At 45.0% G+C, this 27,903-nt stretch overlaps 1 protein-coding gene across 1 annotated transcript in view; it reads right to left on the bottom strand.

Moving 5' to 3' along the window:
- Positions 1-27,903, bottom strand: part of col16a1 (collagen, type XVI, alpha 1) — a gene marked incomplete in the record, with an annotated part of 122,080 nt that overhangs the window by 80,458 nt on the left and 13,719 nt on the right. The window contains 7 exon segments of the mRNA XM_029734638.1: positions 7,513-7,545; positions 10,002-10,076; positions 12,635-12,715; positions 13,378-13,659; positions 17,172-17,295; positions 22,919-23,036; positions 23,289-23,357. Coding sequence (XP_029590498.1) covers positions 7,513-7,545; positions 10,002-10,076; positions 12,635-12,715; positions 13,378-13,659; positions 17,172-17,295; positions 22,919-23,036; positions 23,289-23,357 — 782 coding nt within the window.

The following is a 27,903-nucleotide window of genomic DNA, read 5'->3' as shown; positions in this document are numbered from 1 at the left end:
AGAAAAAGACAGAAAGAGGGAGAGAGAAAAAGGGAGAGAGAGGGAGGGAGAAAGTGGGAGATAAAAAAAGAGAGAGAGAGCGAGGGAGAGAGAAAAAGGGAGACAGAGAGAGAGAAAATGAGAGAGAGAGAGAGAGAGAGAGAGAGCAAGAGAGAGATAGAAATGTTGACATCACATTAGTTCATGGTGAGATACCCTGTAATGTTAACATCACATTCGTTCATGGTGAGATACCCTGTAATGCAGCAGATCAAGGCCTTTATATAGATGAGGAAAGTGTCTGAATTAAAAGAGTCCAAATTGATTTTGCAATGTACTGTGTCGATAACGCCGAGTGACTTTAAAAACGTCTGCGTCAGGTTGTGTCTCGTTAGATGAAGTTGCTTTTGATAGCATGCCGTGATGAGCACAGAGGAGGAATAGGCTAAAAGCAGCAGAGGCCAAATCCAAGGCAAAAGTCACACATCAAAGGGAGAGCCAGCTCCCAAACTCAGGTATAGTAGTTACAAAACATACACTGAGTACACCAAATATTAAGAACACCTTCCTAATACTGAGTTACACACAGAGGAGGCTGGTGGGAGGAGCTATAGGAGGACAGCTCATTATATTGGCTGGAATGGAATAAATGAAACGGTATCAAACACATCAAACATATGGAAACCGCTTGATTCCGTTCGATGAATTCCATTCTAGCCATTACAATGAGGCCCACCCACTTGGTAGCCAGGCCCACCCACTGAGGAGCCAGGCCCAGCCAATCAGAATTCGTTTTTCCATGCAAAAAGGCTTTATTGCAGACATAAATACTCCTTATTTTAGCTCATGAAACACCTTACATGTTGTATTTATATTTTTGTTCAGTGTAGTACAGTATATGGATCCTCTAGTTCAGGGGTGGGAAACTCCAGTCCTCGAGGGCCTGGTTGGTGTCACACTGTTTCTCCATCCCTAGCAAACACAGCTGATTAATCATATTGAATTCTGAACTGAAGATCATGATTGGGTGATTATTGGAGTCAGGTGTGTTAGCTGGGGCAAAACTGTGACACCAATCAGGCCCTGGAGGACTGGAATTGCCAATCCCTGCTCTATTGGATAGAGTAGTGTTGATTATGAGAGAAGAGACATGTGTGTGTCTGTTCGAATCCTGTCAGGAAGACAATAGACAGTTTGGACCAATCAGCGCACAGACTACCACTTGGGACCAGTGGCCCAACTACAGTAGCAGGGCTGGTGGTAATCTGAATCCAGTTGATGATTTCTTTGGTGCAATGATTAGGGTGCAGTTTCTCTAGTGACCAGAGAGTGGCGCTGTTACACCAGCTAAACATTCTCTGCAGACAATGGGTTTGGGGAGGGGGTCTCCAACACACGCACACACACACACGCATGTCCCTCTCGAGAGACAGCAATCAATAGATACAGTAAAATCACCAAGGCACCAGAGAGTGCAGGCCAGCTGTAGCTCTTCACGGGGAAGACACACACAGACACACTACAGTTTGGTGTGTGTTACAAATTGCTGACGCAAAGTTATTTCTAATGGAAGCATGGCAATTAATACAACATCTACCACCCAGTGTGTCAGCCCAGCCCAGCCCGCTCGCCTCACACCAGGCAGTTAACATATATTGATGTTGTGTGACACCAGGCAGTTAACATATATTGATGTCGTGTGACACCAGGCAGTTAAAATATATTGATGTTGTGTGACACCAGGCAGTTAAAATATATTGATGTTGTGACACCAGGCAGTTAACATATATTGATGTCGTGACACCAGGCAGTTAAAATATATTGATGTCGTGACACCAGGCAGTTAACACATATTGATGTCGTGTGACACCAGGCAGTTAACATATATTGATGTCGTGTGACACCAGGCAGTTAACATATATTGATGTCGTGTGACACCAGGCAGTTAACATATATTGATGTTGTGTGACACCAGGCAGTTAAAATATATTGATGTTGTGTGACACCAGGCAGTTAAAATATATTGATGTTGTGTGCAAATGGAATAGACACAGGTGGAAATTATAGGCAATTAGCAAGACACCCCCAATAAAGGAGTGGTTCTGCAGGTGGGGACCACAGACCACTTCTCAGTTCCTATGCTTCCTGACTGATGTTTTGGTCACTTTTGAATGCTGGCGGTGCTTTCACTCTAGTGGTAGCATGAGACGGAGTCTACAACCCACACAAGTGGCTCAGGTAGTGCAGCTCATCCAGGATGGCACATCAATGCGAGCTGTGGCAAGAAGGTTTGCTGTGTCTGTCAGCGTAGTGTCCATAGCATGGAGGCGCTACCAGGAGACAGGCCAGTATATCAGGAGACGTGGAGGAGGCCGTAGGAGGGCAACAACCCAGCAGCAGGACTGCTACCTCCGCCTTTGTGCAAGGAGGAGCAGGAGAAGCACTGCCAGAGCCCTGCAAAATGACCTCCAGCAGGCCACAAATGTGCATGTGTCTGCTCAAACGGTCAGAAACAGACTCCATGAGGTTGGTATGAGGGCCCGACGTCCACAGGTGGGAGTTGTGCTTACAGCCCAACACCGTGCAGGACGTTTGGCATTTGCCAGAGAACACCAAGATTGGCAAATTCGCCACTGGCGCCCTGTGCTCTTCACAGATGAAAGCAGGTTCACACTGAGCACGTGACAGACATGATAGAGTCTGGAGACGCCATAGAGAACGTTCTGCTGCCTGCAACATCCTCCAGCATGACCGGTTTGGCGGTGGGTCAGTCATGGTCTGGGGTGGCATTTCTTTGGGGGGCCGTACAGCCCTCCATGTGCTCGCCAGAGGTAGCCTGACTGCCATTAGGTACCGAGATGAGATCCTCAGACCCCTTGTGAGACCATATGCTGGTGCGGTTGGCCCTGGGTTCCTCCTAATGCAAGACAATGCTAGACCTCATGTGGCTGGAGTGTGTCAGCAGTTCCTGCAAGAGGAAGGCATTGATGCTATGGACTGGCCCGCCCGTTCCCCAGACCTGAATCCAATTGAGCACATCTGGGACATCATGTCTCGCTCCATCCACCAATGCCACGTTGTACCACAGACTGTCCAGGAGTTGGTGGATGCTTTAGTCCAGGTCTGGGAGGAGATCCCTCAGGAGACCATCCGCCACCTCATCAGGAGCATGCCCAGGCGTTGTAGGGAGGTCATACAGGCACGTGGAGGCCACACACACTACTGAGCCTCATTTTGACTTGTTTTAAGGACATTACATCAAAGTTGGATCAGCCTGTAGTGTGGTTTTCCACTTTAATTTTGAGTGTGACTCCAAATCCAGACCTCCATGGGTTGATAAATTGGATTTCCATTGATTATTTTTGTGTGATTTTGTTGTCAGCACATTCAACTATGTAAAGAAAAAAGTATTTAATAAGATTATTTCATTCAATCAGATCTAGGATGTGTTGTTTAAGTGTTTCCTTTATTTTTTTGAGCAGTATATATTGATGTTGTGTGACACCAGGCAGTTAAAATATATTGATGTTGTGTGACTGGGAGATAAGGTAAGGAGTAAGGAGGAGAGAGAAGGTTTTTGTTCTGTGTGTTTGGTACTTTATCAGGATCCCCATTAGCTGCAGCAGCTACAATTCCTGGGATCCACAACTGCAATTCCATCAATGGTTGGTACCTGCTACCTAGTCTCTCTCTCTCTCTCTCTCTCTCTCTCTCTCTCCTCTCTCTCTCTCTCTCTCTCTCTCTCTCCTCTCTCTCTCTCTCTCCTCTCCTCTCTCTCTCTCTCTCTTCTCCTCTCTCTCTCTCTCCCTCTCTCTCTCTCTCTCTCTCTCGTTACTTACTATATGGAGATGTATTGCTCACTAGAGACATCAATCTGTTGGGACACGTTTGGTTGTTCCCCATTCATGTTTTGGGAGTCCCAATTCAATGTATAAAGTGTGGTATTCAGCGTTTCCCCTATATTCATTCAGCAGTGGCACATCGCATGCCCCTGGATCCCTACCAGGAAGACCTTTTCTGCTAACCCCCCTGCTACCTCTGCCACCACTTCTGTAAAAGGGTAACACTGGGTATGCGCTAAACTAATTATTATGAGTATTCACCAGACATGTCACCCATTGAGCATGTTTGGGAAGCTCTGGACTGACGTGTACTAACGGCGTGTTCCAGTTTCAGCCAAAATCCATCAACTTCGCTAAGCCATTGAAGAGGAGTGGGACAACATTCCACAGGCCACAATCAACAGCCTGATAAACTCTATGCGAAGGAGATGTGTCGCGCTGCATGAGGCAATTGGTGGTCACACCAGATACTGACTGGTTTTCTGAACCACTCCCCTACCTTTAAATTTTAAGGTATCTGTGACCAACAGATGCATATCTGTATTCCCAGTCATGTGAAATCCATACATTAGGGCCTAATGAATGTATTTAAATTGACTGATATCCTTATATGAACTGTAACTCAGTAAAATCATTGAAATTGTTGCATGTTGCATTTATATTTTTGTTTAGCATATTAACATGACATGACATGCACAAACACACAACCACCCAGGCATCCTCAAATAAATACACACACACACACACACATATACAGTTGAAGTGGGAAGTTTACATACACCTTAGCCAAATACATTTAAACTCAGATTTTCACAATTCCTGACATTTAATCCTAGTAACAATTCCCTGTCTTAGGTCAGTTAGGATCACCACTTCATTTTAAGAATGTGAAATGTCAGAATAATAGTAGAGAGAATGATTTATTTCAGCTTTTATTTCTTTCATCACAATCCCAGTGGGTCAGAAGTTTACATACACTCAATTAGTATTTGGTAGCATTGCCTTTAAATTGTTTAACTTGGGTCAAACGTTTATTGAGCACATCTGGGACATCATGTCTCACTCCATCCACCAACGCCATGTTGTGGTTGTGTGTATGTGTGCCTGTATGTGTGTGTGTGTGTGTGTGTGTGTGTGTGTGTGTGTGTGTGTGTGTGTGTGTGTGTGTGCCTGTGTGTGTGAAAGGGAAAAATTTAAACATACTTTTTCTGCCAGACCCTGGAAGCTTCTGGAAACCTTCCATGAGCTTAACACAATAAATTGGGTGAATTTTGGCCCATTCCTCCTGACAGAGCTGGTGTAACGGAGTCAGGTTTGTAGGCCTCCTTGCTCGCACACGGTTTTTCATTTCTGCCCACAAATGTTCTATAGGATTGAGGTCAGGGCTTTGTGATGGCCATTCCAATACCTTGACTTTGTTGTCCTTAATCCATTTTGCCACAACTTTGGAAGTATGCTTGGGGTTATTGTCCATTTGGAAGACCCATTTGTGACCAAGCTTTAACTTCCTGACTGATGTCTTGAGATGTTGTTTCAATATATCTACATAACTTTCCTGCCTCATGATGCCATCTATTTTGTGAAGTGCACCAGTCCCTCCTGCAGCAAAGCACCCCCACAACATGATGCTGCCACCCCTGTGCTTCACGGTTGGGATGTGTAATGCGATGCTACTGGCGGCAGAGAAGTAAGGCGAAGGAGACCGGAAACTGATTTACAACGGTTGTGTTTAATAACCATAAACCACCGTCAACAGAACAATACAATAAATGGGTCAAACAAAACCCGGTAAATACCAGCATACCGTGCACAAGCACTACAACAAACAATTACGGACAAGGACATGGGGGGAACAGAGGGTTAAATACACATGTAATTGATGGAATTGGAACCAGGTGTGATGGAAGACAAGACAAAACCAATGGAAAATTAAAAGTGGATCGGCGATGGCTAGAAGGTCGGTGACCACCGAACGCCGCCTGAACAAGGAGAGGGACCAACTTCGGCGGAAGTCGTGACAGGATGGTGTTCTTCGGCTTGCACGACTCCCCCTTTTTCCTCCAAACTTAACAATGGTCATTTTGGTCAAACAGTTGTATTTTTGTTTCATCAGACCAGATGACATTTCGCCAAAAAGTACGATCTTTGTCCCCATGTACAGTTGCAAACCGTAGTCTGGCTTTTTTATGGCGGGTTTGGAGCAGTGGCTTCTTCCTTGCCGAGCGGCCTTTCAGGTTATGTCGATATAGAACTCGTTTCACTGTGGATATAGATACTTTTGTACCTGTTTCCTCCAGCATCTTCACAAGGTCCTTTGCTGTTGTTCTGGGATTGATTTGCACTTTTCGCACCAAAATACGTTAATCTCAAGGAGACAGAACGCGTCTCCTGCCTGAGCGGTATGACGGCTGCGTGATTCCTTGGTGTTTATACTTGCATACTATTGTTTGTACAGATGAACGTGGTACCTTCAGGCGTTTGGAAATTGCTCCCAAGGATGAACCAGACTTGTGGAGGTCTACAATTTGTTTTCTGAGGTCTTTTGATTTTCCCATGATGCCAAGCAAAGAGGCACTGAGTTTGAAGGTAGGCCTTGAAATACATCCACAGGTACACCTCCAATTTACTCAAATTATGTCATTTAGCCGATCAGAAGCTTCTAAAGCCATGATATAAGCTGTTTAAAGGCACAGTCAACTTAGTGTATGTAAACTTCTGACCCACTGGAATTGTGATACAGTGAATTATAAGTGAAATAATCTGTCTGTAAACAATTGTTGGAACAATGACTTGTGTCATGCACAAAGTAGATGTCCTAACCGACTTGCCAAAGCTATAGTTTGTTAACAAGAAATTTGTGGAGTGGTTGAAAAATTAGTTTTAATGACTCCAACCTAAGTGTATGTAAACTTCCGACTTCAACTGTATATACACCCCCCCCCCCCCTCCCTACACACACTACTAACTGCCTTGGTCCATAGCTGTGAAAGTCTTCCAATAGAGAGAGATCATGCTGTCTCATTATATTCAGTCGTAGTTCCTCTACAGCGACTAGAGCTATGTTTCAACACAGGTAATATCCTGCATTACACTGAGCCATGGGAAATGAGTAAAACATTAGTGAGGACACTAAGGAACACAGTAATGGACTGTCTGGAGTTGTATATGCTACTGCATATGTAAACAGAATTCTGCTACTGTTGGAGAATGACAAAATGAATAGGCAGCAATAGAGCAACTCCCCATATAGCCAAGGTGTATAATGTTCAAATCCCTCCACTGTCAGTAGCAGAGCTGTGTGTGTGTGTATGTGTGGGTCACACCATCTCACACTGTTACCCTCCTTCTCTGCCCTTTCTTGGAGAACAGTAACTGGCCTGGTATTTGGGTCACCAGCCGCTGGCATAAACAAATACCTTGCTCTGATTGGCCCATACCGCCTACATATGGTCTTTCTGATTGGATGCCAACTGACACACGTAAGTCTCTCCTCAGCTTCTTCACTAATATAGGATCAAGGTTGTGGTTGTGTGTATGTGTGCCTGTATGTGTGTGTGTGTGTGTGTGTGTGTGTGTGTGCCTGTATGTGTGTGTGTGTGTGTGTGTGTGTGTGTGTGTGTGTGTGTGTGTGTGTGTGTGTGTGTGTGTGTGTGTGTGTGTGTGTGTGTGAAAGGGAAAAATTGAAACATACTTTTTCTGCCAGACCCTGGGATCCAAGGATTTCCTGAGAGAGAGAGAGGAAAAGAGAGAGGCAGAGGGACATGAAAACTTGAACTCTGCAATTTTAGAATGCTATGGACCTTTCATGACTTGAACCATTAGAAGACAGGTTCAACATTGAACCATTAGAAGACAGGTACAACATTAGAAGACAGGTACAACATTGAACCATTAGAAGACAGGTTCAACATTGAACCATTAGAAGACAGGTTCAACATTGAACCATTAGAAGACAGGTACAACATTGAACCATTAGAAGACAGGTACAACATTGAACCATTAGAAGACAGGTTCAACATTGAACCATTAGAAGACAGGTACAACATTGAACCATTAGAAGACAGGTACAACATTGAACCATTAGAAGACAGGTTCAACATTGAACCATTAGAAGGTAACATTGAACCATTAGAAGACAGGTTCAACATTGAACCATTAGAAGACAGGTTTCAACATTGAACCATTAGAAGACAGGTACAACATTGAACCATTAGAAGACAGGTACAACATTGAACCATTAGAAGACAGGTACAACATTGAACCATTAGAAGACAGGTACAACATTGAACCATTAGAAGACAGGTTCAACATTGAACCATTAGAAGACAGGTACAACATTGAACCATTAGAAGACAGGTTCAACATTGAACCATTAGAAGACAGGTTCAACATTGAACCATTAGAAGACAGGTTCAACATTGAACCATTAGAAGACAGGTTCAACATTGAACCATTAGAAGACAGGTACACCATTGAACCATTAGAAGACAGGTACAACATTGAACCATTAGAAGACAGGTTCAACATTGAACCATTAGAAGACAGGTTCAACATTGAACCATTAGAAGACAGGTTCAACATTGAACCATTAGAAGACAGGTTCAACATTGAACCATTAGAAGACAGGTTCAACATTGTTGGACCAACCATGAACCTGCTTCCAGTATGAAAAGTAACAGCTTTTCTTTTTATTTTATTTTAAAAAGTTACCTTTTTGAAGACGCAATGATAATTTTGTAGTGACGTGATGCTCTTAAGAAGCCAACATTTAAACAGAATCTAATTAGAATTCTATGGCATATTTTGCAGGTAAATGCACACCTCTGAAGCTAACTGCTACCATTACATATCCCTGCATCAGCAACAATACAGAGAGTGGATTAAGAAAGATATCTAAATTGACATACTGGTGTAGATCAGTTTTAATATTGCAGATAGATTGTGGCTTCCATCAGTGTAATTGTCTGCATCATTTCCAATCCCCCATATATATATTTTTATATATATGTCCTTTATTATTTTCCCTTAACCCTAACACCCCTCCCCTAATTGGAGTAAACTAATGGGGAAAGAGGGATACCTAGTCAGTTGTACAACTGAATGCATTCAACTGAAATGTGTTTTCCACATTTAACCCAACCCCTCTGAATCAGAGAGGTGCGGGGGGCTGCCTTAATCGATAAACACATCTTTGGCGCCCGGGGAACAGTGGATTGCTCAGGGGCAGAACGACAGATTTTTACCTTGTCAGCTTTCGGTTACTGGCCCAACGCTCTAACCACTAGGCTACTACTAGACTAATGGAAAACAACACTTCTACTTCCAGATTATACATACTATCTACATTTTATGGACACAGCCAGATGTTTTTATCCAGAGTGCATTTTAAAGAGAAAAAGAATGAAAGGAGAAGAAGAGAGAGATGAGGAGAGGTGAAGTAGATCACTAATAAACCCTGATGCCAAGAGAGAGAAAGAGGGAGAGAGAGCGACTTCCTTATATTGTCCATCATCGATCATCAGCTGTTATTTCATTGGTTAGTGCTATCACTGCCAGACACAGACCTGCATCTCATTACAAACTCAGACAGCAGTTTAACAGTCAGTGTGCCACAACAACTATGAGCTCACACACTCACCACGGACACACACACACACACACACACACACACACACACACACACACACACACACACACACACACACACACACACACACACACACACAGCTCTGTTCCTGTTATTGTGTCTGGCAAAGCAACAGTGTTCTCTGGGATTGATTACTCCTGTCTGTAGTCTGTCAGAGCTTTGAGTTAACAACAGCTCTCCAAAAGACAAACAGCATGCCTAATGAATGGATGAATGGAAAATGATGGCATTAATATCAATCATGAAATGAGACAGGATGATTTGGCTTCACAACATAATGAAATAGTATTATCTATTTGGCAATCTAGCACTGTTGCAAGTGTTGAAAAAAAACATATTTCTCAATAGTGTTTGTGGAGGTCATCATGCAACTGTTGATTCCATCAATCTCTCGATTGGTTAGATCACTGATTATTTGGGGAGGACCAATGAATAACAGGAGAACCAATAGAATGTTTTGGTAGAAGCGTTCCCCTACCAGTCAGTACTTGGTGTCGTTGGTCTGCCTGCTGGTATATCTGAGTGTGTATTACCTGGTTAAAGGCAAGGACCGGCTGCTCTAGGTCATTCTCAGCAGCGCGGCGACTCTTGGGGGCGTCAGGGGGGCACTGAGAAAGAGAGAGCGAGAGAGAGGGGCCATGGGTCAAAGGTGAAAAGCTAGCCTACAGGTAGCAAACATCAACTGAAGATTGTGTATCGTGAACTGCCTGGAAACATCTGAACTGAAAAGCTAAACCGAAGACAAAGTAATCTAACACTGTTTTCATATTCTGAGGGGTTTTCCATGGCAACAAAGGAAATCAACAACAGCCCCCTCGGACACTCCATGTCTAGCCATAAAATATACCACTCTCTTTATCAGCTGTCTTTTCAGAACTCTGTTGGTGGGATGTGTGTGGGTGCGGGCGTGTCTGTTGTGTATGTACATGTTTGTGTGCAGCTCCTGTTCAAGTTGTAAACACTGCTTGCAGGGAGCCCTGTAGCAGACAGCTCAGAGAGATGGAGAAGAGGGAGGGTGGTCTGTCTCTTCCTCTCCTCCTCCTCCATACATCACTTCATCAATTCTAGAGGGGTCTGGAAGTCTACTCGGCTGTTCTAGAGTTCTGAAGATGTTCTGAAGATGTTCTGAAGGTGTTCTCTCTCTGTTTGCCGGTCTTTCATACATATGCAGCAAACACACACACTCACTAACACACACATACAAATAAACACGCAAATATAAGCGTGAGGTACACGTCCACATGACGTATGTTGCGCGTCACTATTTAAACGTAAAAAAATTTGGCATGTGAACTTTCATGTGCCTGAAAAAGAAACGTGTATGCCATCTGTAAATACAAAATACAAGCCTAGTTGGTTTCGTCGCCGATAAAGACAGGAACCTTCCCGCTAGCCATGATTGGTTTAGATAATGAGTGGGCTGGACATGCCGAGAGATGAGTTCGGATTGGTCTGCCATGTAGCGCTCTTCTGTCTATAACATGAGCTGGTCAGTTTGTGTAGGTAATCTTTTCTAACACTGCTTTTGTGAACGATATCACGTAGTAACTGCAAAAAGCAAAAGTGTTGCTCTCCGATGGAATTAGATTATGATAGCTAAGGAGATGGAGAAAATTCTGCCGTTTGATTGCAAATATGCAGATGGAGTCGAAAAAAGAACACACAGAAGGCTGTTGTATAAAACACCTGTCTCCGGATTACATCTTCAAACCACGCCATCCGTGACAGAGGGAGAAGCGTCAATCCATGTATACGGACGGGTAAGATCATCTAGCTAGCTACATTTTCAGCTATTACACGTTTCTAATTTTGTCAGAAAGTTGTTTATTTCAAGTTAAAGAGTAATGTGAGCTAGCTGGCTCGCTAACGTTACGTGTATGATCTGTGTAGTAATATTATTTGTATCTCAGAGCCATTTGCATTGCTAGTTCAAATCAAATCAAATTAGGCTCCGGTACTGCTTGTCATGCAGTAGCAGAGAGAACAGTCTATGACTAGGCTGGCTGGAGTCTTTGACCATTTTTATGGCCTTCCTCTGACTCCGCCTGGTATAGAGGTCCTGGATGGCAGGAAGCTTGGCCCCAGTGATGTACACTACCCTCTGTAGTGCCTTGCGGTCAGAGGCCAAGCAGTTGCCATACTAGGCAGTGATGGAACCAGTCAAGATGCTGGAATAGGGAATATGCGGAATAGGTTTTGCAGTGCCCTCTTCACAACTGTCTTGGTGTGCTTGGACCATGTTAGTTTGTTGGTGATGTGGACACCAAGGAACTTGAAGCTCTCAACCTGCTCCACTACAGCCCCGTCGATGAGAATGGGGCGTGCTCGGCCCTCCTTTTCCTGTAGTCCATAATCATCTCCTTTGTCTTGATCACGTTGAGGGAGAGGTTGTTGTCCTGGCACCACATGGCCATGTCTCTGACCTCCTCCCAATATGCTGTCTTGCCGTTGTCGGTGATCAGCCTACCACTGTTATGTCATCGGCAAACTTGATGATGGTGTTGGTGTCATGCCTGGCCATGCAGTCATGAGTGAACAGGGAGTACAGGAGGGGACTGAGCACACACCGTTAAGGGGCCCCCGTGTTGAAGATCAGTGTGGAGGATGTGTTGTTACCTACCCTTACCACCTGGTGGCGGCCTGTTTGGAAGTCCAGGAGTAGTTGTAGAGAGAGGTGTTTAGTCCCAGGATCCTTAGCTTATTGATGAGCTTTGAGGGCACTATGGTGTTCAACGCTGAGCTGTAGTCAATGAATAGCATTCTCACATAGGTGTTCCTTTTGTCCAGGTGAGAAAGGGCAGTGTGGAGTGCAATAGAGATTGCGTCGTCTGTGGATCTGTTGGGGCGGTATGCGAATTGGAGTGGGTCCAGGGTGTCTGGGATGATGGTTTTAATGTGAGCCATGACCACCAGCCTTTCAAAGCATTAAATGGCTATAGATGTGAGTGCTACGGGGCAGTAGTCATTTAGACAGGTCATCTTGGCACAGGGACTATGCATGATGGTTGGTGTTTAGAAAGGTTGTGGGAGTGTTGTGTAATGGTTGTGGGAGTGTTATGTCATGGTTGTGGGAGTGTTGTGTGCTGGTTGTGGGAGTGTTGCGTGATGGTTGTGGAAGTATTGTTTGATGGTTGTGGGAGTGTTGTTTGATGGTTGGTGTTCTCACCCTAGCACCAGGTATCTCACAGCAGGACTCCTGAATGGCCAGGGAGGCGTCACAATACACCATTACCTGCTGAATGTCCATCTGAGAGACAAGAGAGACGCAGAAGACAGGTGGCAGGGAGAAAAGAGTAAGAGAGAGAGAGAGAAAGCGAGAGAAAGAGCAAGAGAGAGAGAGAAAGAGGGGGAGAGAAATATTGTTAGAGACAGCTCACTACAACCCCCCTTCTACAGCCATGACCATCACCCTCAAATATCCCTATCCCCTTGTCCCACCCTTTACACATCTTCCCTCCTCCCACCTCTCCCTCCATCCTTCCCCTTCTCCCCTGCTCCACCATTCTCTCCATCTCTCCCCTCCTCCCACCCTCTCTACCTCTCCCTCCATATCTGCCCTCCTCCCACATCTCCCTCCATATCTGCCTTCCTCCCACCCTCTCCATCCATCTCTCCCCTACTCTCATGCTCTCCACCTCTCCATCCATCTCTCCCCTCCTCCCACCCTCTCCACCTCTCCATCCATCTCTCCCCTCCTCCCACCCTCTCCACCTCTCCCTCCATCTCTCCCCTCCTCTCCACCTCTCCCTCCATCTCTCCCCTCCTCTCATCCTCTCCACCTCTCCCATCCTCTCCACCTCTCCCTCCATCGCTCTACTCCCCACATACAGGTTGACTCAACCCAATCTCCCAACTTCCCACCAAAATAACCCCCCCATCCTCTCCTTTCCTGGTCCTCCACCTCCATACCTCCACAGCGGCAGCATCTGTTGTCCTGATGCCCAGTAGGGTGTGTCCCTTGGTCGATAGCTCGCCGCGGGGCTCCAGGGGCTTGGTCTGGATGGAGCTGCAGTCTACATGTAGAGAGGCTGCCCTCTGCTGGACGCTGAGGGCCAGTTTGTGCCAACCACTGTCCAGGATAGACTCCACGCCCTCCCCCCTGAACACACACCCAACTGGCTCACCCAGGGGGTCGGCCCCCCGTGCACGCAGGGACAGGGTGGCATCAGGGCCATTTAGGTCAAGGGAGAACTGGGGGAGTGGGGGAGAGGAGGCAGGAGAGGGGAGAAGAATTGACACAGGAAAAAAAGAGTTGGGTCATTATCAATTTCTGATTGGGAAAGAACACCTCTCACCTCCTGCCTCTTCCCTCGTTCCTACCACTATAGTGTCTACAGAGCTGACCCAACAACACCTCTCACCTCCTGCCTCTTCCCTCGTTCCTACCACTATAGTGTCTACAGAGCTGACCCAACAACACCTCTCACCTCCTGCCTCTTCCCTCGTTCCTACCACTATAGTGTCTACAGAGCTGACCCAACAACACCTCTCACCTCCTGCCTCTTCCCTCGTTCCTACCACTATAGTGTCTACAGAGCTGACCCAACAACACCTCTCACCTCCTGCCTCTTCCCTCGTTCCTACCACTATAGTGTCTACAGAGCTGACCCAACAACACCTCTCACCTCCTGCCTCTTCCCTCGTTCCTACCACTATAGTGTCTACAGAGCTGACCCAACAACACCTCTCACCTCCTGCCTCTTCCCTCATTCCTACCACTATAGTGTCTACAGAGCTGACCCAACAACACCTCTCACCTCCTGCCTCTTCCCTCGTTCCTACCACTATAGTGTCTACAGAGCTGACCCAACAACACCTCTCACCTCCTGCCTCTTCCCTCGTTCCTACCACTATAGTGTCTACAGAGCTGACCCAACAACACCTCTCACCTCCTGCCTCTTCCCTCGTTCCTACCACTATAGTGTCTACAGAGCTGACCCAACAACACCTCTCACCTCCTGCCTCTTCCCTCGTTCCTACCACTATAGTGTCTACAGAGCTGACCCAACAACACCTCTCACCTCCTGCCTCTTCCCTCGTTCCTACCACTATAGTGTCTACAGAGCTGACCCAACAACACCTCTCACCTCCTGCCTCTTCCCTCGTTCCTACCACTATAGTGTCTACAGAGCTGACCCAACAACACCTCTCAGCTCCTGCCTCTTCCCTCGTTCCTCTTCCCTCGTTCCTACCACTATAGTGTCTACAGAGCTGAAGGAATATTGTAGGTATTGCTGAAGCCAATGGTTCATTGAATATGTCTATCCATTCCCAAACAGTAATCCGCTATGAGAAGGAGCTACAGACAGAAGTTCAGTACAGTCCTATGCTTTGGGTCTCAAAGTGGGCTACATAGAACACACTGCAAAGTTAACAAAAACATGGACAAAGGCAACTAATTATTGCCCATGAAAACACACAATCAATCATGTATAATGAGTTGGTTAGCCCTCAATTCATCCTATACATGCTGAATAGCATTTAAATTTGTTTTCAGATTGATTACAGATGTGAGAGACAGTCTTCATCATAGAAGTAAGATGAATAATAATGAGAATAATAACGAGAATGATAATGAGAATGATAATGAGAGAACAACAGAAACAGAGAGAGGAGAAGACAAAGGGAGGATAGAGAGGAGAGACAGGACCTAGGAGGGGTGGAAAAGAGAGAAAGAGGAGAGATGGAGGACAGGATACAGGAGGGGTGGAAAAGAGAGAGAGGAGAGATGGAGGACAGGAGACAAGATGGGTGGAAAGAGAGAGGAGAGATGGAGGACAGGAGATAGGAAGGGTAGAAAGAGAGAGAGAGGAGAGATGGAGGACAGGAGATAGGAGGGGTGGGAAGAGATAGAGAGGAGAGATGGAGGACAGGACATAGGAGGGGTGGAAAGAGAGAGAGGATAGATGGAGGACAGGAGATAGGAGGGGGTGGAAAGAGAGAGAGAGGAGAGATGGAGGACAGGAGATAGGAGGGGTGTAAAGAGAGAGTGGAGAGATGGAGGACAGGAGACAAGATGGGTGGAAAGAGAGAGGAGAGATGGAGGACAGGAGACAGGAGGGGGTGGAAAGAGACAGTGGAGAGATGGAGGACAGTTGATAGGAGGGGTGGAAAGAGAGAGAGAGGAGAGATGGAGGACATGGGACATGAGGGGGTGGAAAGAGAGAGAGGAGAGATAAAGGACAGGAGACAGGAGGGGGTGGAAAGATGGAGGACAGTTGATAGGAGGGGGTGGAAAGAGAGATATAGGAGAGATGGAGGACAGGAGACAGGAGGGGGTGGAAATAGAGAGGAGAGATGGAGGACAGGAGATAGTAGGGGTGGAAAGAGAGTGAGAGGAGAGATGGAGGACAGGAGATAGGAGGGGTGGAAAGAGATAAAGAGAGATGGAGGACAGGAGACAGTAGGGGTGGAAAGAGATAAAGAGAGATGGAGGACAGGAGACAGTAGGGGGTGGAGAGAGGAGAGATGGAGGACAGGAGATAGGAGGGGTGGAAAGAGATAAAGAGAGATGGAGGACAGGAGACAGTAGGGGGTGGAGAGAGGAGAGATGGAGGACAGGAGATAGGAGGGGTGGAAAGAGATAAAGAGAGATGGAGGACAGGAGACAGTAGGGGGTGGAGAGAGGAGAGATGGAGGACAGGAGATAGGAGGGGTGGAAAGAGAGTGGAGAGACGGAGGACAGGCGATAGGAGAGGCGGAAAGAAAGAGATTGAAGAGATGGAGGACAGGTGAAAGGAGGAGGTGGAAAGAGATTGAGAGGAGAGATGGAGGACAGGAAACAGGAGGGGGTGGAATGAGAGAGAAAGAGAGAGAGAGGAGAGATGGAGGACAGGAAACAGGAGGGGGTGGAATGAGAGAGAAAGAGAGAGAGAGGAGAGATGGAGGACAGGAGATAGGAGGGGTGGAAAGAGATAAAGAGAGATGGAGGACAGGAGACAGTAGGGGGTGGAGAGAGGAGAGATGGAGGACAGGAGATAGGAGGGGTGGAAAGAGATAAAGAGAGATGGAGGACAGGAGACAGTAGGGGGTGGAGAGAGGAGAGATGGAGGACAGGAGATAGGAGGGGTGGAAAGAGAGTGGAGAGACGGAGGACAGGCGATAGGAGAGGCGGAAAGAAAGAGATTGAAGAGATGGAGGACAGGTGAAAGGAGGAGGTGGAAAGAGATTGAGAGGAGAGATGGAGGACAGGAAACAGGAGGGGGTGGAATGAGAGAGAAAGAGAGAGAGAGGAGAGATGGAGGACAGGAAACAGGAGGGGGTGGAATGAGAGAGAAAGAGAGAGAGAGGAGAGATGGAGGACAGGAGATAGAAGGGGTGGAAAGAGAGAGATGAAAGACATGACATAGGAGGGGGTGGAAAGAAAGGAGGGAGATGGAGGGCAGGCGATTTGAGGGCGTGGAAAGAGAGGAGAAATGAAGGAAGGAGCAGAAAATAGATGGGGTATGCAGGGAGGAATAGAGGAGAGAGCAGAAGAGAGAAAGAGAGAGGGATGCAGAGAGAGAGAGAAAGCTAGAAAGAGTGAGAGAGAGTTATAGAGGAGAGAGCAGAAGAGAGAGAGAAGATAAAGAGAGAAGAGAGAGAGAGAGAGAGAAGACAGCAGGAGAGAGAGAGATGGAGAGGCAGAGAGACGATAAGGGATAAGAGTGATAAAGAGAAGGAGGATTGAGATGAAAGAGGTAGATGAAAAGAGGAGTGTATACCTGTGGATATCCCTGTTCATCAGAGATCTGGAAGAGGTAGATGTTGTCCCTCAGTGTTTTCTTCTTGAGGAGCAACGTGAAGACCAGCGTGAACTCATCAGGAAGACCATGGGGGAACACCTGACTGAGAAAACACACTGTTAGACACAAAAACGGATACACACGGACATGCACACTAATAGACATACACACAACACACACATACTGTATAGACAGACACACACATTCATCAAGTGTGTGTATGTTTGTGCTGAGACACAGAGAGACAGAGAGGGAGATATATAGAACGTGTGTGTGAGCGTTACTGTGTGTGTGTGTCTGTGTGTGTGTCTGCGTGTGTGTGTGTGTGTGTGTGTGTGTGTGTTCGTGTGTGTGTGTGGCCAGTGCTATAATGGAGAAATGGTAGATAATAACCCCTGACAATTATTATCATAGAGGTAAAGATAGAGATAAAGGTAGAGGCAGAGGTAAAGATAGAGATAAAGGTAGAGGTAGATGTAGAGGTAGAGGTAGAGGTAAAGGTAGAGGTAGAGGTAGAGGTAGAAGTAGAGATAGAGGTAAAGGTAGAGGTAGAGGTAGAGGTAGAGGTAAAGGTAGAGGTAGAGGTAGAGGTAAAGGTAGAGGTAGAGGTAGAGGTAGAGGTAAAGGTAGAGGTAAAGGTAGAGGTAGAGGTAGAGGTAGAGGTAGAGATAGAGGTAAAGGTAGAGGTAGAGGTAGAGGTAGAGATAGAGGTAAAGGTAGAGGCAGAGGTAGAGATAGAGGTAAAGGCAGAGGTAGAGAGAGAGGTGGAGGTAGAGGTGAGGTAACAGAGACGGGGTTGTAACAGAGACGGGGTTGTAACAGATACGGGGTTGTAACAGGAACGGGGTTGTAACAGGGACGGGGTTGTAACAGAGTCGGGGTTGTAACAGATACGGGGTTGTAACAGGAACGGGGTTGTAACAGAGATGGGGTTGTAACAGGAACGGGGTTGTAACAAGGACGGGGTTGTAACAGGAACGGGGTTGTAACAGGAACGGGGTTGTAACAGAGACGGGGTTGTAACAGGAACGGGGTTGTAACAAGGACGGGGTTGTAACAGGAACGGGGTTGTAACAGAGACGGGGTTGTAACAGGAACGGGGTTGTAACAAGGACGGGGTTGTAACAGAGACGGGGTTGTAACAAGGACGGGGTTGTAACAGGAACGGGGTTGTAACAAGGACGGGGTTGTAACAGAGACGGGGTTGTAACAAGGATGGGGTTGTAACAGGAACGGGGTTGTAACAAGGACGGGGTTGTAACAGGAACGGGGTTGTAACAGAGACGGGGTTGTAACAGGAACGGGGTTGTAACAAGGACGGGGTTGTAACAGGAACGGGGTTGTAACAAGGACGGGGTTGTAACAGAGACGGGGTTGTAACAGGAACGGGGTTGTAACAGAGACGGGGTTGTAACAAGGACGGGGTTGTAACAGGAACGGGGTTGTAACAGGGACGGGGTTAAACAGAGACGGGGTTGTAACAGATACGGGGTTGTAACAGAGATGGGGTTGTAACAGGAACGGGGTTGTAACAAGGACGGGGTTGTAACAGGAACGGGGTTGTAACAGAGACGGGGTTGTAACAGATACGGGGTTGTAACAGAGACGGGGTTGTAACAGAGACGGGGTTGTAACAGAGACGGGGTTGTAACAGATACGGGGTTGTAACAGATACGGGGTTGTAACAGGAACGGGGTTGTAACAGAGACGGGGTTGTAACAGAGACGGGGTTGTAACAGATACGGGGTTGTAATAGAGACGGGGTTGTAACAAGGACGGGGTTGTAACAGATACGGGGTTGTAACAGAGACGGGGTTGTAACAGGGACGGGGTTGTAACAAGGACGGGGTTGTAACAGAGACGGGGTTGTAACAAGGACGGGGTTGTAACAGGAACGGGGTTGTAACAAGGACGGGGTTGTAACAGAGACGGGGTTGTAACAAGGACGGGGTTGTAACAGGAACGGGGTTGTAACAAGGACGGGGTTGTAACAGGAACGGGGTTGTAACAGAGACGGGGTTGTAACAGGAACGGGGTTGTAACAAGGACGGGGTTGTAACAGGAACGGGGTTGTAACAAGGACGGGGTTGTAACAGAGACGGGGTTGTAACAGGAACGGGGTTGTAACAGAGACGGGGTTGTAACAAGGACGGGGTTGTAACAGGAACGGGGTTGTAACAGGGACGGGGTTAAACAGAGACGGGGTTGTAACAGATACGGGGTTGTAACAGAGATGGGGTTGTAACAGGAACGGGGTTGTAACAAGGACGGGGTTGTAACAGGAACGGGGTTGTAACAGAGACGGGGTTGTAACAGATACGGGGTTGTAACAGAGACGGGGTTGTAACAGAGACGGGGTTGTAACAGATACGGGGTTGTAACAGATACGGGGTTGTAACAGAGACGGGGTTGTAACAGATACGGGGTTGTAACAGAGACGGGGTTGTAACAGAGACGGGGTTGTAACAGAGACGGGGTTGTAACAGATACGGGGTTGTAACAGATACGGGGTTGTAACAGAGACGGGGTTGTAACAAGGACGGGTTTGTAACAGAGACGGGGTTGTAACAGGGACGGGGTTGTAACAGAGTCATTCCAAAAGCCAACATCTGTTTTTCACTCCCTCTCACCCTTGACCTGAAGTTTTACCAGTTTAACAACAAACACACATTCACACACGCATGCAAACACACACATACAAATACTGGTAGAAACAAATACACTAACACACTTGCACACACACATGCTTGTGCACACACAGACAGAAACACAAATCAATCAGACAGATTCAGCCTTCCCCCACTCAGAAGCAGAAGTTACACACTGCTGTTCACCTCATCAAAGATGGAGGGAGAGAGAGAGACAGAGAGAGAGACAGAGAAAGAAAGAAAGAAAGAAAGAAAGAAAGAAAGAACTCTTTTTGGTTCCAGGTACAACACTTTTGGTTTCTATGCAGAACCCTCTGTGGAAAGGGTTCTACATGGAACCCAAAAGAGTTCTACCTTGAACCAAAAATGGTTCTACAAAGTGTTCTCCTATGGGGACAGCTGAAGAACCCTTTTAAGTTCTAGGTAGACCCTTTATTTAAGAGTGTAGGTCTCCTTCCATCATGCTCCTTTCAAACTCTTACTAGGAATTATGTCATGACATTTTAACAGATGGAGGAACAGTGGAGCTGTGCCAGTCTGAGCTACACACACACACACACACACACACACACACACACACACACACACACACACACACACACACACACACACACACACACACACACACACACACACACACACACACACACACACACACACACACACACACACACACACACACACACTAATTCGTTCCCTCTCCACCCCTCCGTTGAGAGACAGAGCCACGTATACAAAGTGTGTTATATCAGAGAGGAGAGGAATCTGCTCACAGACAGCCTCTTATCCTTCACTTTATTTATGTGGGAGGGGAGGGGGAGAGAGAGGGAGGGGGGAGAGAATAAAAGCTAGCAGATGTTTCCATATGTATGTATTTATGTCTCCAGAAGAGGTAGGGAAGAGGGGGAAGAATGAGAGAGAGATATTGTTTATTTCACTTTTGTATATTATCTACTTCACTTGCTTTGGCAATGTTAACATATGTTTCCCGTGCCAATAAAGCCCTTGAATTGAATTGAGTGAGAGAGAAAAGAACACTCAAGTGTTGTCTGAAGAAAGTGTGTTTACATAAGAGAACTTTCCATCTCACAACCAACAGTAATATGACTCCTAGTACAATCGTATTAGATACATATATGTTTTATTGTCACATACACAGGATAGGAGCAGGGAAATGTGTTGTTTTATAGAGTAAGCTATACAGTGCCAAAGTACAACATGAAAAAAAAACTAAAAGAAAAAGTAAATGGACACTTTCTCTTCTCTTCATTGTATTGGGATCAAAACAGCCTGAGGATTTTTCTCTTGGCAGTCAAAGCTACTGATTTCCTGACCTGCTCAATTCTGTCTGTATTTCCAGAGTGACTCAAGACATTAATGCTGTGACACATTGAGCACACAACGTCTGCTCTAAAATTAGGTGCAGGGGGAGATATACTGTACTAATCAAGAGTTTGAACACACCTACTCATTCAAGGGTTTTTCTTTATTTTTACTATTTTCTACATTGTAGAATAATAGTGAAGACATCAACACTATGAAATAACACATATGGAATCACGTAGTAAGCAAAAAAAGTGTTAAACAAATCAAAATATATTTTAGATTTTAGATTCTTCAAAGTAGCCACCCTTTGCCTTGATGACAGCTTTGCACACTCTTTTATTTAACATATATTTTACTACATAAAGGTATACTTACTCTGCTGGCATCTTGACCCAGTTTATGCCCTCATTTGCAATGCCGAATTACTATGGGAATAAATGGAAGAGGCAAGTGGAAGGGGGGAAAAGTAATGAACTTCTCTGTTGGCCCTGGAGGGCTTTTGAAAACATGTTTTCACAAGGGCTATTAGCAGGACAATAGACACGATGTGGTAACAAAAACACCTCTCTGACATAGGGTCCAGCATATCTCTTGATGATGATCGGGTTCGGGCCGATTCCGGTGTGAGTTATCTGGCCCAAATGTATTACTTGGGGCTCGGGCTGATTGTGGCTACTCTCTGGCAGATGATTACACGGGCTGCTTTATATAATTAACATTTCATTATGTATTTATTTATTTTTCCATATTTTATCATTGTTTATGTGATCAAAACATAAAATGAACATTTACAGTAAATACTTTAAGAGTCCTAATAAGTAGTATTTTAGTAATTTGATACTTTGTGCAAGGCAATTGATCAGCATTAAAACCTTTGTGGATGGGGCCTCCCGAGTGGCGCAGTGGTCTAAGACACTGCATCACAGTGCAACCTGCATTGCTACAGATGCTGGTTCCATACCCGTGCCAGCCGTGACCGGGAGACCCATGAGGCGAAGCACAATTGGCCCAGCGTCATCTGGGTTAGGGGAGGGCTTGGCCCTCTTAAAACAGGGAGAGAAAATAAGCGTAGCAAGGCTGTGAAATTTTGAATGAAGTGTTTGGTTTTGCAAGAGATGTGTGACGTTTTGCATGTTGTGTGTGTGATTTGGGGGTTTGTGTGTAGAGTCTAGAAAAAAGGAGCCATACAGTAGTTTCAGAAAGAAATTGTCAAAAAACTGTAAATAACGTGCCATAGAATTCTGCAGTGCCATAGAATTCAAGCTGTGCTGCAGTATGACGCTACTTTTACAGGAAGAACTACTGTACCTAAGCTAAGGGGGGACTTCACCCCAGAACCAACACTGTTAAGGATGCCACGTGTATTTACACAGAGTAGCCACAGAAAACGTTGGTTTCACAGACATACTGTTCAAACAGCGTCCACCTCCACTCACACACTAAGTGACAGGAAAAGAGAGAGAGCTGGAGAGAGAGAGAGAGACAGAGGAAGACAGAGATGTAGTGATGGAGGGATGAGGACATACAGTACTCTCTGTGGAGCTGATGAGATGGGAAAAGAGAGAGTAGGAGGGTAATGAGAGAGTGAGACAGACAGACAGACAGACAGACAGACAGACAGACAGACAGACAGACAGACAGACAGACAGACAGACAGACAGACAGACAGACAGACAGACAGACAGACAGACAGACAGACACAGAAAGAGAAAGAGAGAGAGAGGTAGTAATGATAGAGGGATGAGGACCTACTCTGTGGGGTGAATGAGTGCTGTCTTGCCCAGTCGGAGGATAACAGGCCCTCGGGGGTTACGGATCTTCTTGATTGCAGGAGTCTTAAGCAGGGAGAAGCGCCGCACCAGATTGTAACCTGCATCACATCCATCACAACATTAATCCCCAGGCAAGGCAGCCTAGTCAGAGAGGAGCCCCAGTAGATCACACAGGATAAACAAATGGAGTAGTACAGTCTTACTGACTATGTTTCGTATGTGTCGGTGTGTGTGTGTGTGTGTGTGTGTGTGTGTGTGTGTGTGTGTGTGTGTGTGTGTGTGTGTGTGTGTGTGTGTGTGTGTGTGTGTGTGTGTGTGTGTGTGTGTGTGTGTGTGTGTGTGTTATTTACCTGTGATGTTGTGTCTGGCAGTCTGAGGGAACTTCCAGTCATCTACCTGTTGGGAGGGGCATCGTACTTCTGGAGAGAGAGGATGAGAGAGAGGAGAGTAAAAAAGAGGGATGGACAGAGGAAAATACTGTACATACAGTTCAATACATGCACGTCAAAATACATATGAAAAACAAGTAAATGAATGAATGGAAACAGAGCGCGGTAAAAACATGATATAACAACAAATCCTCTGTCCTGTGTCTGTGTTCTTCTGCCCATCTTAATCTTTTATTTTTATTGGCCAGTCTGAGATATGGCTTTTTCTATGCAACTCTGCCTAAAAGGCCAGCATCCCGGAGTCGCCTCTTTACTGTTGACATTGAGACTGGTGTTTTGCGGGTACTATTTAACTTCTTTGGGATAGGAGGCGGTATTTTGACGTCCGGATGAAAAGCGTGCCCAAAGTAAACTGCCTGCTACTCAGATCCAGAAGCTAGGATATGCATATAATTTGTAGATGTGTGTAGAAAACACTCTGAAGTTTCTAAAACTGTTAAAATAATGTCTGTGAGTATAACAGAACTGAAATGGCAGGCGAAACCCCGAGAACAAACCATAAAAAAAAACGTAAATTCAGAATACCACTGATTTCAACGGCTGGTACTTTTATAATAGGGCAAAATCGTCCCCGATTGCAGTTCCTAGGGCTTCCACTAGATGTCAACAGTCTTTAGAAAGAGTTTCAGGCTGGTTTCTGGAAAAATGAGGGAGAAGTTGTAGTTTTTCTAAGTGGCTCCCATTTTGGCTGTAGTGTTTCCAAGCGCATGGCCGAGAGAGCTCGTTCTTTTTGTTTATCTCCGGTAAAGACAATAACGATTCTCCGTCTTAAATTGTATCATTTATTTGCGTATTAGGGTACCTAAGGATTGATTATAAACGTTGATTGACTTGTTTGGATAAGTTTATTGGTAACGTTTGGGATTCATATTGTATGCATTTTGAAGGAGGGAAACCGAGTGGATTATTGACTAAAGCGCACCAGCTAAACTGAGTTTTTATGGATATAAAGAAGGACTTTATCGAACAAAAGGACCATTTGTAATGTAACTGGGACCTTTTGGAGTGCCAACAGAAGAAGATCTTCAAAGGTAAGGCATATATTATATCGCTATTTCTGACATTTGTGTTGCAACTCATTGGTTGAAAATGATTTGTTATGCATTTGTGTGCTGGGCGCTGTCCTCAGATCCTCAGATAATTACATGGTTTGCTTTCGCCGTAAAGCCTTTTTGAAATCTGACACAGCGGCTGGATTAACAACAAGTTAAGCTTTATTTTGATGTTTTGCACTTGTGATTTCATGAAAGTTAAATATTTATAGTAATTTAATTTGAATTTTGCGCTAGCGTCCCAATGATCCGCAAGAAGTTAATGAAGCTTCCAGTTGAGGACCTGGGAGTCGTCTGTTTCTCAAACTAGACACTCTAATGTAATTGTCCTCTTGCTCAGTTGTGCACCGGGGCCTCCCACTCCTCTTTCTATTCTGGTTAGAGACAGTTTGCACTGTTCTGTGAAGGGTGTAGTACACAGCGCTGTACGAGATCCTTGGCAATTTCTCGCATGGAATTGCCTTCATTTCTCAGAACAAGAATAGACTGAAGAAAATTATTTGTTTCTGACCATTTTGAGCCTGTAATCGAACCCACAAATGCTGATGCTCCAGATAATCAACTAGTGTGTTAAAGGACAGAATTATTGCTTCTTTAATCAGCACAACAGTTTTCAGCTGTGCTAACATAATTGCAAAAGGGTTTTCTAATGATCAATTAGCCTTCTAAAATTATAAACTTGGATTAGCTAACACAACGTGCCATTGGAACACAGGAGTGATGGTTCCCTGCTAATGGGCCTCTGAACACCTACGTAGACATTCCACTAAAAATCTGCCATTTCCAGCTACAATAGTCATTTACAACATTAACAATGTCTCCTTCTGTACACTGTACTTCTGGTCAATTTGATGTTATTTTAATGGACAAAAAATGAGCTTTTCTTTCAAAAACAAGGCCATTTCTAAGTGACCCCAAACGTTTGTACGGTAGTGTATATACAGTTGCTTTGCGAAAGTATTCAACCCCTTTGGCATTTTTCCTATTTTGTTGCCTTACAACCTGGAATTAAAATGTATTTTTGGGGGGTTTGTATCATTTCATTTACACAACATGCCTAACATGCTAAATCTTTGTTATTGTGAAACAAACCAGAAATAAGACAAAAAAACTGAAAACATGAGGGTGAATAACTATTCACCCCCCCAAAGTCAATACCTTGTAGAGCCACCTTTTGCAGAAATTACAGCTGCAAGTCTCTTGGGGTATGTCTCTATAAGCTTGGCACATCTAGCCACTGGGATTTTTCAAGGCAAAACTGCTCAAGCTCCTTCAAGTTGGATGGGTTCCGCAGGTGTACAGCAATCTTTAAGTCATACCACAGATTCTCAATTGGATTGAGGTCTGGGCTTTGACTAGGCCATTCCAAGACATTTAAATGTTTCCCCTTAAACCACTCAAGTGTTGCTTTAGCAGTATGCTTAGGGTCATTGTCCTGCTGGAAGGTGAACCTCCATCCTAGTCTCAAATCTCTGAAAGACTGAAACAGGGTTCCCTCAACAATTTCCCTGTATTTAGCGCCATCCATCATTCCTTCAATTCTGACCAGTTTTGGTGATGCTGCCACCACCATGCTTCACTGTGTGAATGGTGTTCTTGGGGTGATGAGAGGTGTTGGGTTTGCGCCAGACATAGCGTTTTCCTTGATGGCCAAAAAGCTACATTTTAGTCTCATCTGACCAGAGTAAATTCTTCCATATGTTCGGGGAGTCTCCCACATGCCTTTTGGCGAACACCAAATGTGTTTGCTTATTTTTTTCTTTAAGCAATGGCTTTTTTCTGGTCACTCTTCTGTAAAGCCCAGCTCTGTGGAGTGTGCGGCTTAAAGTGGTCCTATGGATAGATACTCCAGTCTCAGCTGTGGAGCTTTGCAGCTCCTTCAGGGTTATCTTTGGTCTCTTTGTTGCCTTTCAGGTTAATGTCCTCCTTGCCTGGTCCATGACTTTTGGTGGGCGGCCTTCTCTTGGCAGGTTTGTTGTGGTGCCATATTCTCAAATTGTTTTAAGAATGGATTTAATGATGCTCCGTGGGATGTTCAAAGTTTCTGATATTTTTTTATAACCCAACCCTGATCTGTAATTCTCCACAACTTTGTCCCTGACCTGTTTGGAGAGCTCCTTGGTCTTCATGATGCTGCTTGGTTGGTGGTGCCCCTTGCTTAGTGGTGTTGCAGACTCTGGGGCCTTTCAGAACAGGTGTATATATATTGAGATGATGTGACAGATCATGTGACACTTAGATTGCACACATGTGGACATTATTTAACTAATTATGTGACTTCTGAAGGTAATTGGTTGCACCAGATCTTATTTAGGGGCTTCATAGCAAAGTGGTGAATACATATGCACGCACCAGTTTTTCATTTATTTATTTATTTTAAACTATATATATATATATATTTTCACTTCACCAATTCGGACATCCAGCGAAAAATCCTATCGCCATTAGCATAACAAAATGTAATAATTTTTTTTTCTCCATTTTTTTCTTCAAATTATATCGTTTTATAGATACACCTCTCCTGAATCAAACCACGTTGTCCGATTTCAAAAAGGCTTTACAGCAAAAGCAAAACATTCGATTATGTTAGAGGAGTATATCGTAAAAGTAGCCACATAGCCATTTTCCGACCAACCACATGCATCACAAATAACCAAAAAACAGCTAAATGCAGCACTAACCTTTGACAATCTTCATCAGATGACACACCTAGGACATCATGTTACACAATGCATGCATTCTTTTGTTCGATAAAGTTGATATTTATATATAAAAACAGCATTTTACATCGGTGCGTAACGTTGACTAACTATTTTCCCTCAAATGCATCCGATGAAACAGCGCTACAATTTACTAAATTACTATTCGAAAACATTTTGAAAATGTAATATTGTCATTCTAAGATTTATAGATGAATATCTCTTGAAAGCACCTGTAATGCCAGATTAAAAATAACTTTACTGGGTAATCACACTTTGCGATAAAAGGGGATGCGATACTCAGAACAATAGGCTAGCAATACAGGTCAGCTCCATCTTGGAACAATCGCATATCAAATCTAGTCTTGTATACTATTGTCAATAATCCCTTACCTTTGATTATCTTCATCCTTAGGCACTTCCAGGAATCCCAGGTCCACAACAAATGTATTTTCGTTCGAAAAAGTTCATCCTTTATGTTCCATTAGCTTGTTGTTGTTAGCGCGTCTGAAGGCTGCACCAAAAGTTCCGACGTGCGCGGGGCTACTCTTTCAACAAAATGCATTTTTTTCTTATTTAGGTTCGTTCAAACATGTCAAACGTTGTATAACATAAATCTTTAGGGCGTTTTTCAACTAGAGCTCCAATAAGATTGGAGGGGGACGATTGCATTGTGTTTCAAAACGTTTCGAAAGGGGAGGGTAGCTAGGGGCGCCGGGGTCATAATGGTGATGGCCCTCTCCGTGTGACCACGTTCCACAGCGT

The sequence above is a fragment of the Salmo trutta genome, chromosome 36 (assembly GCF_901001165.1).
Source record: "Salmo trutta chromosome 36, fSalTru1.1, whole genome shotgun sequence".
Taxonomy (NCBI): domain Eukaryota; kingdom Metazoa; phylum Chordata; class Actinopteri; order Salmoniformes; family Salmonidae; genus Salmo; species Salmo trutta.
This window is presented reverse-complemented; position numbering and strand designations above follow the sequence as displayed.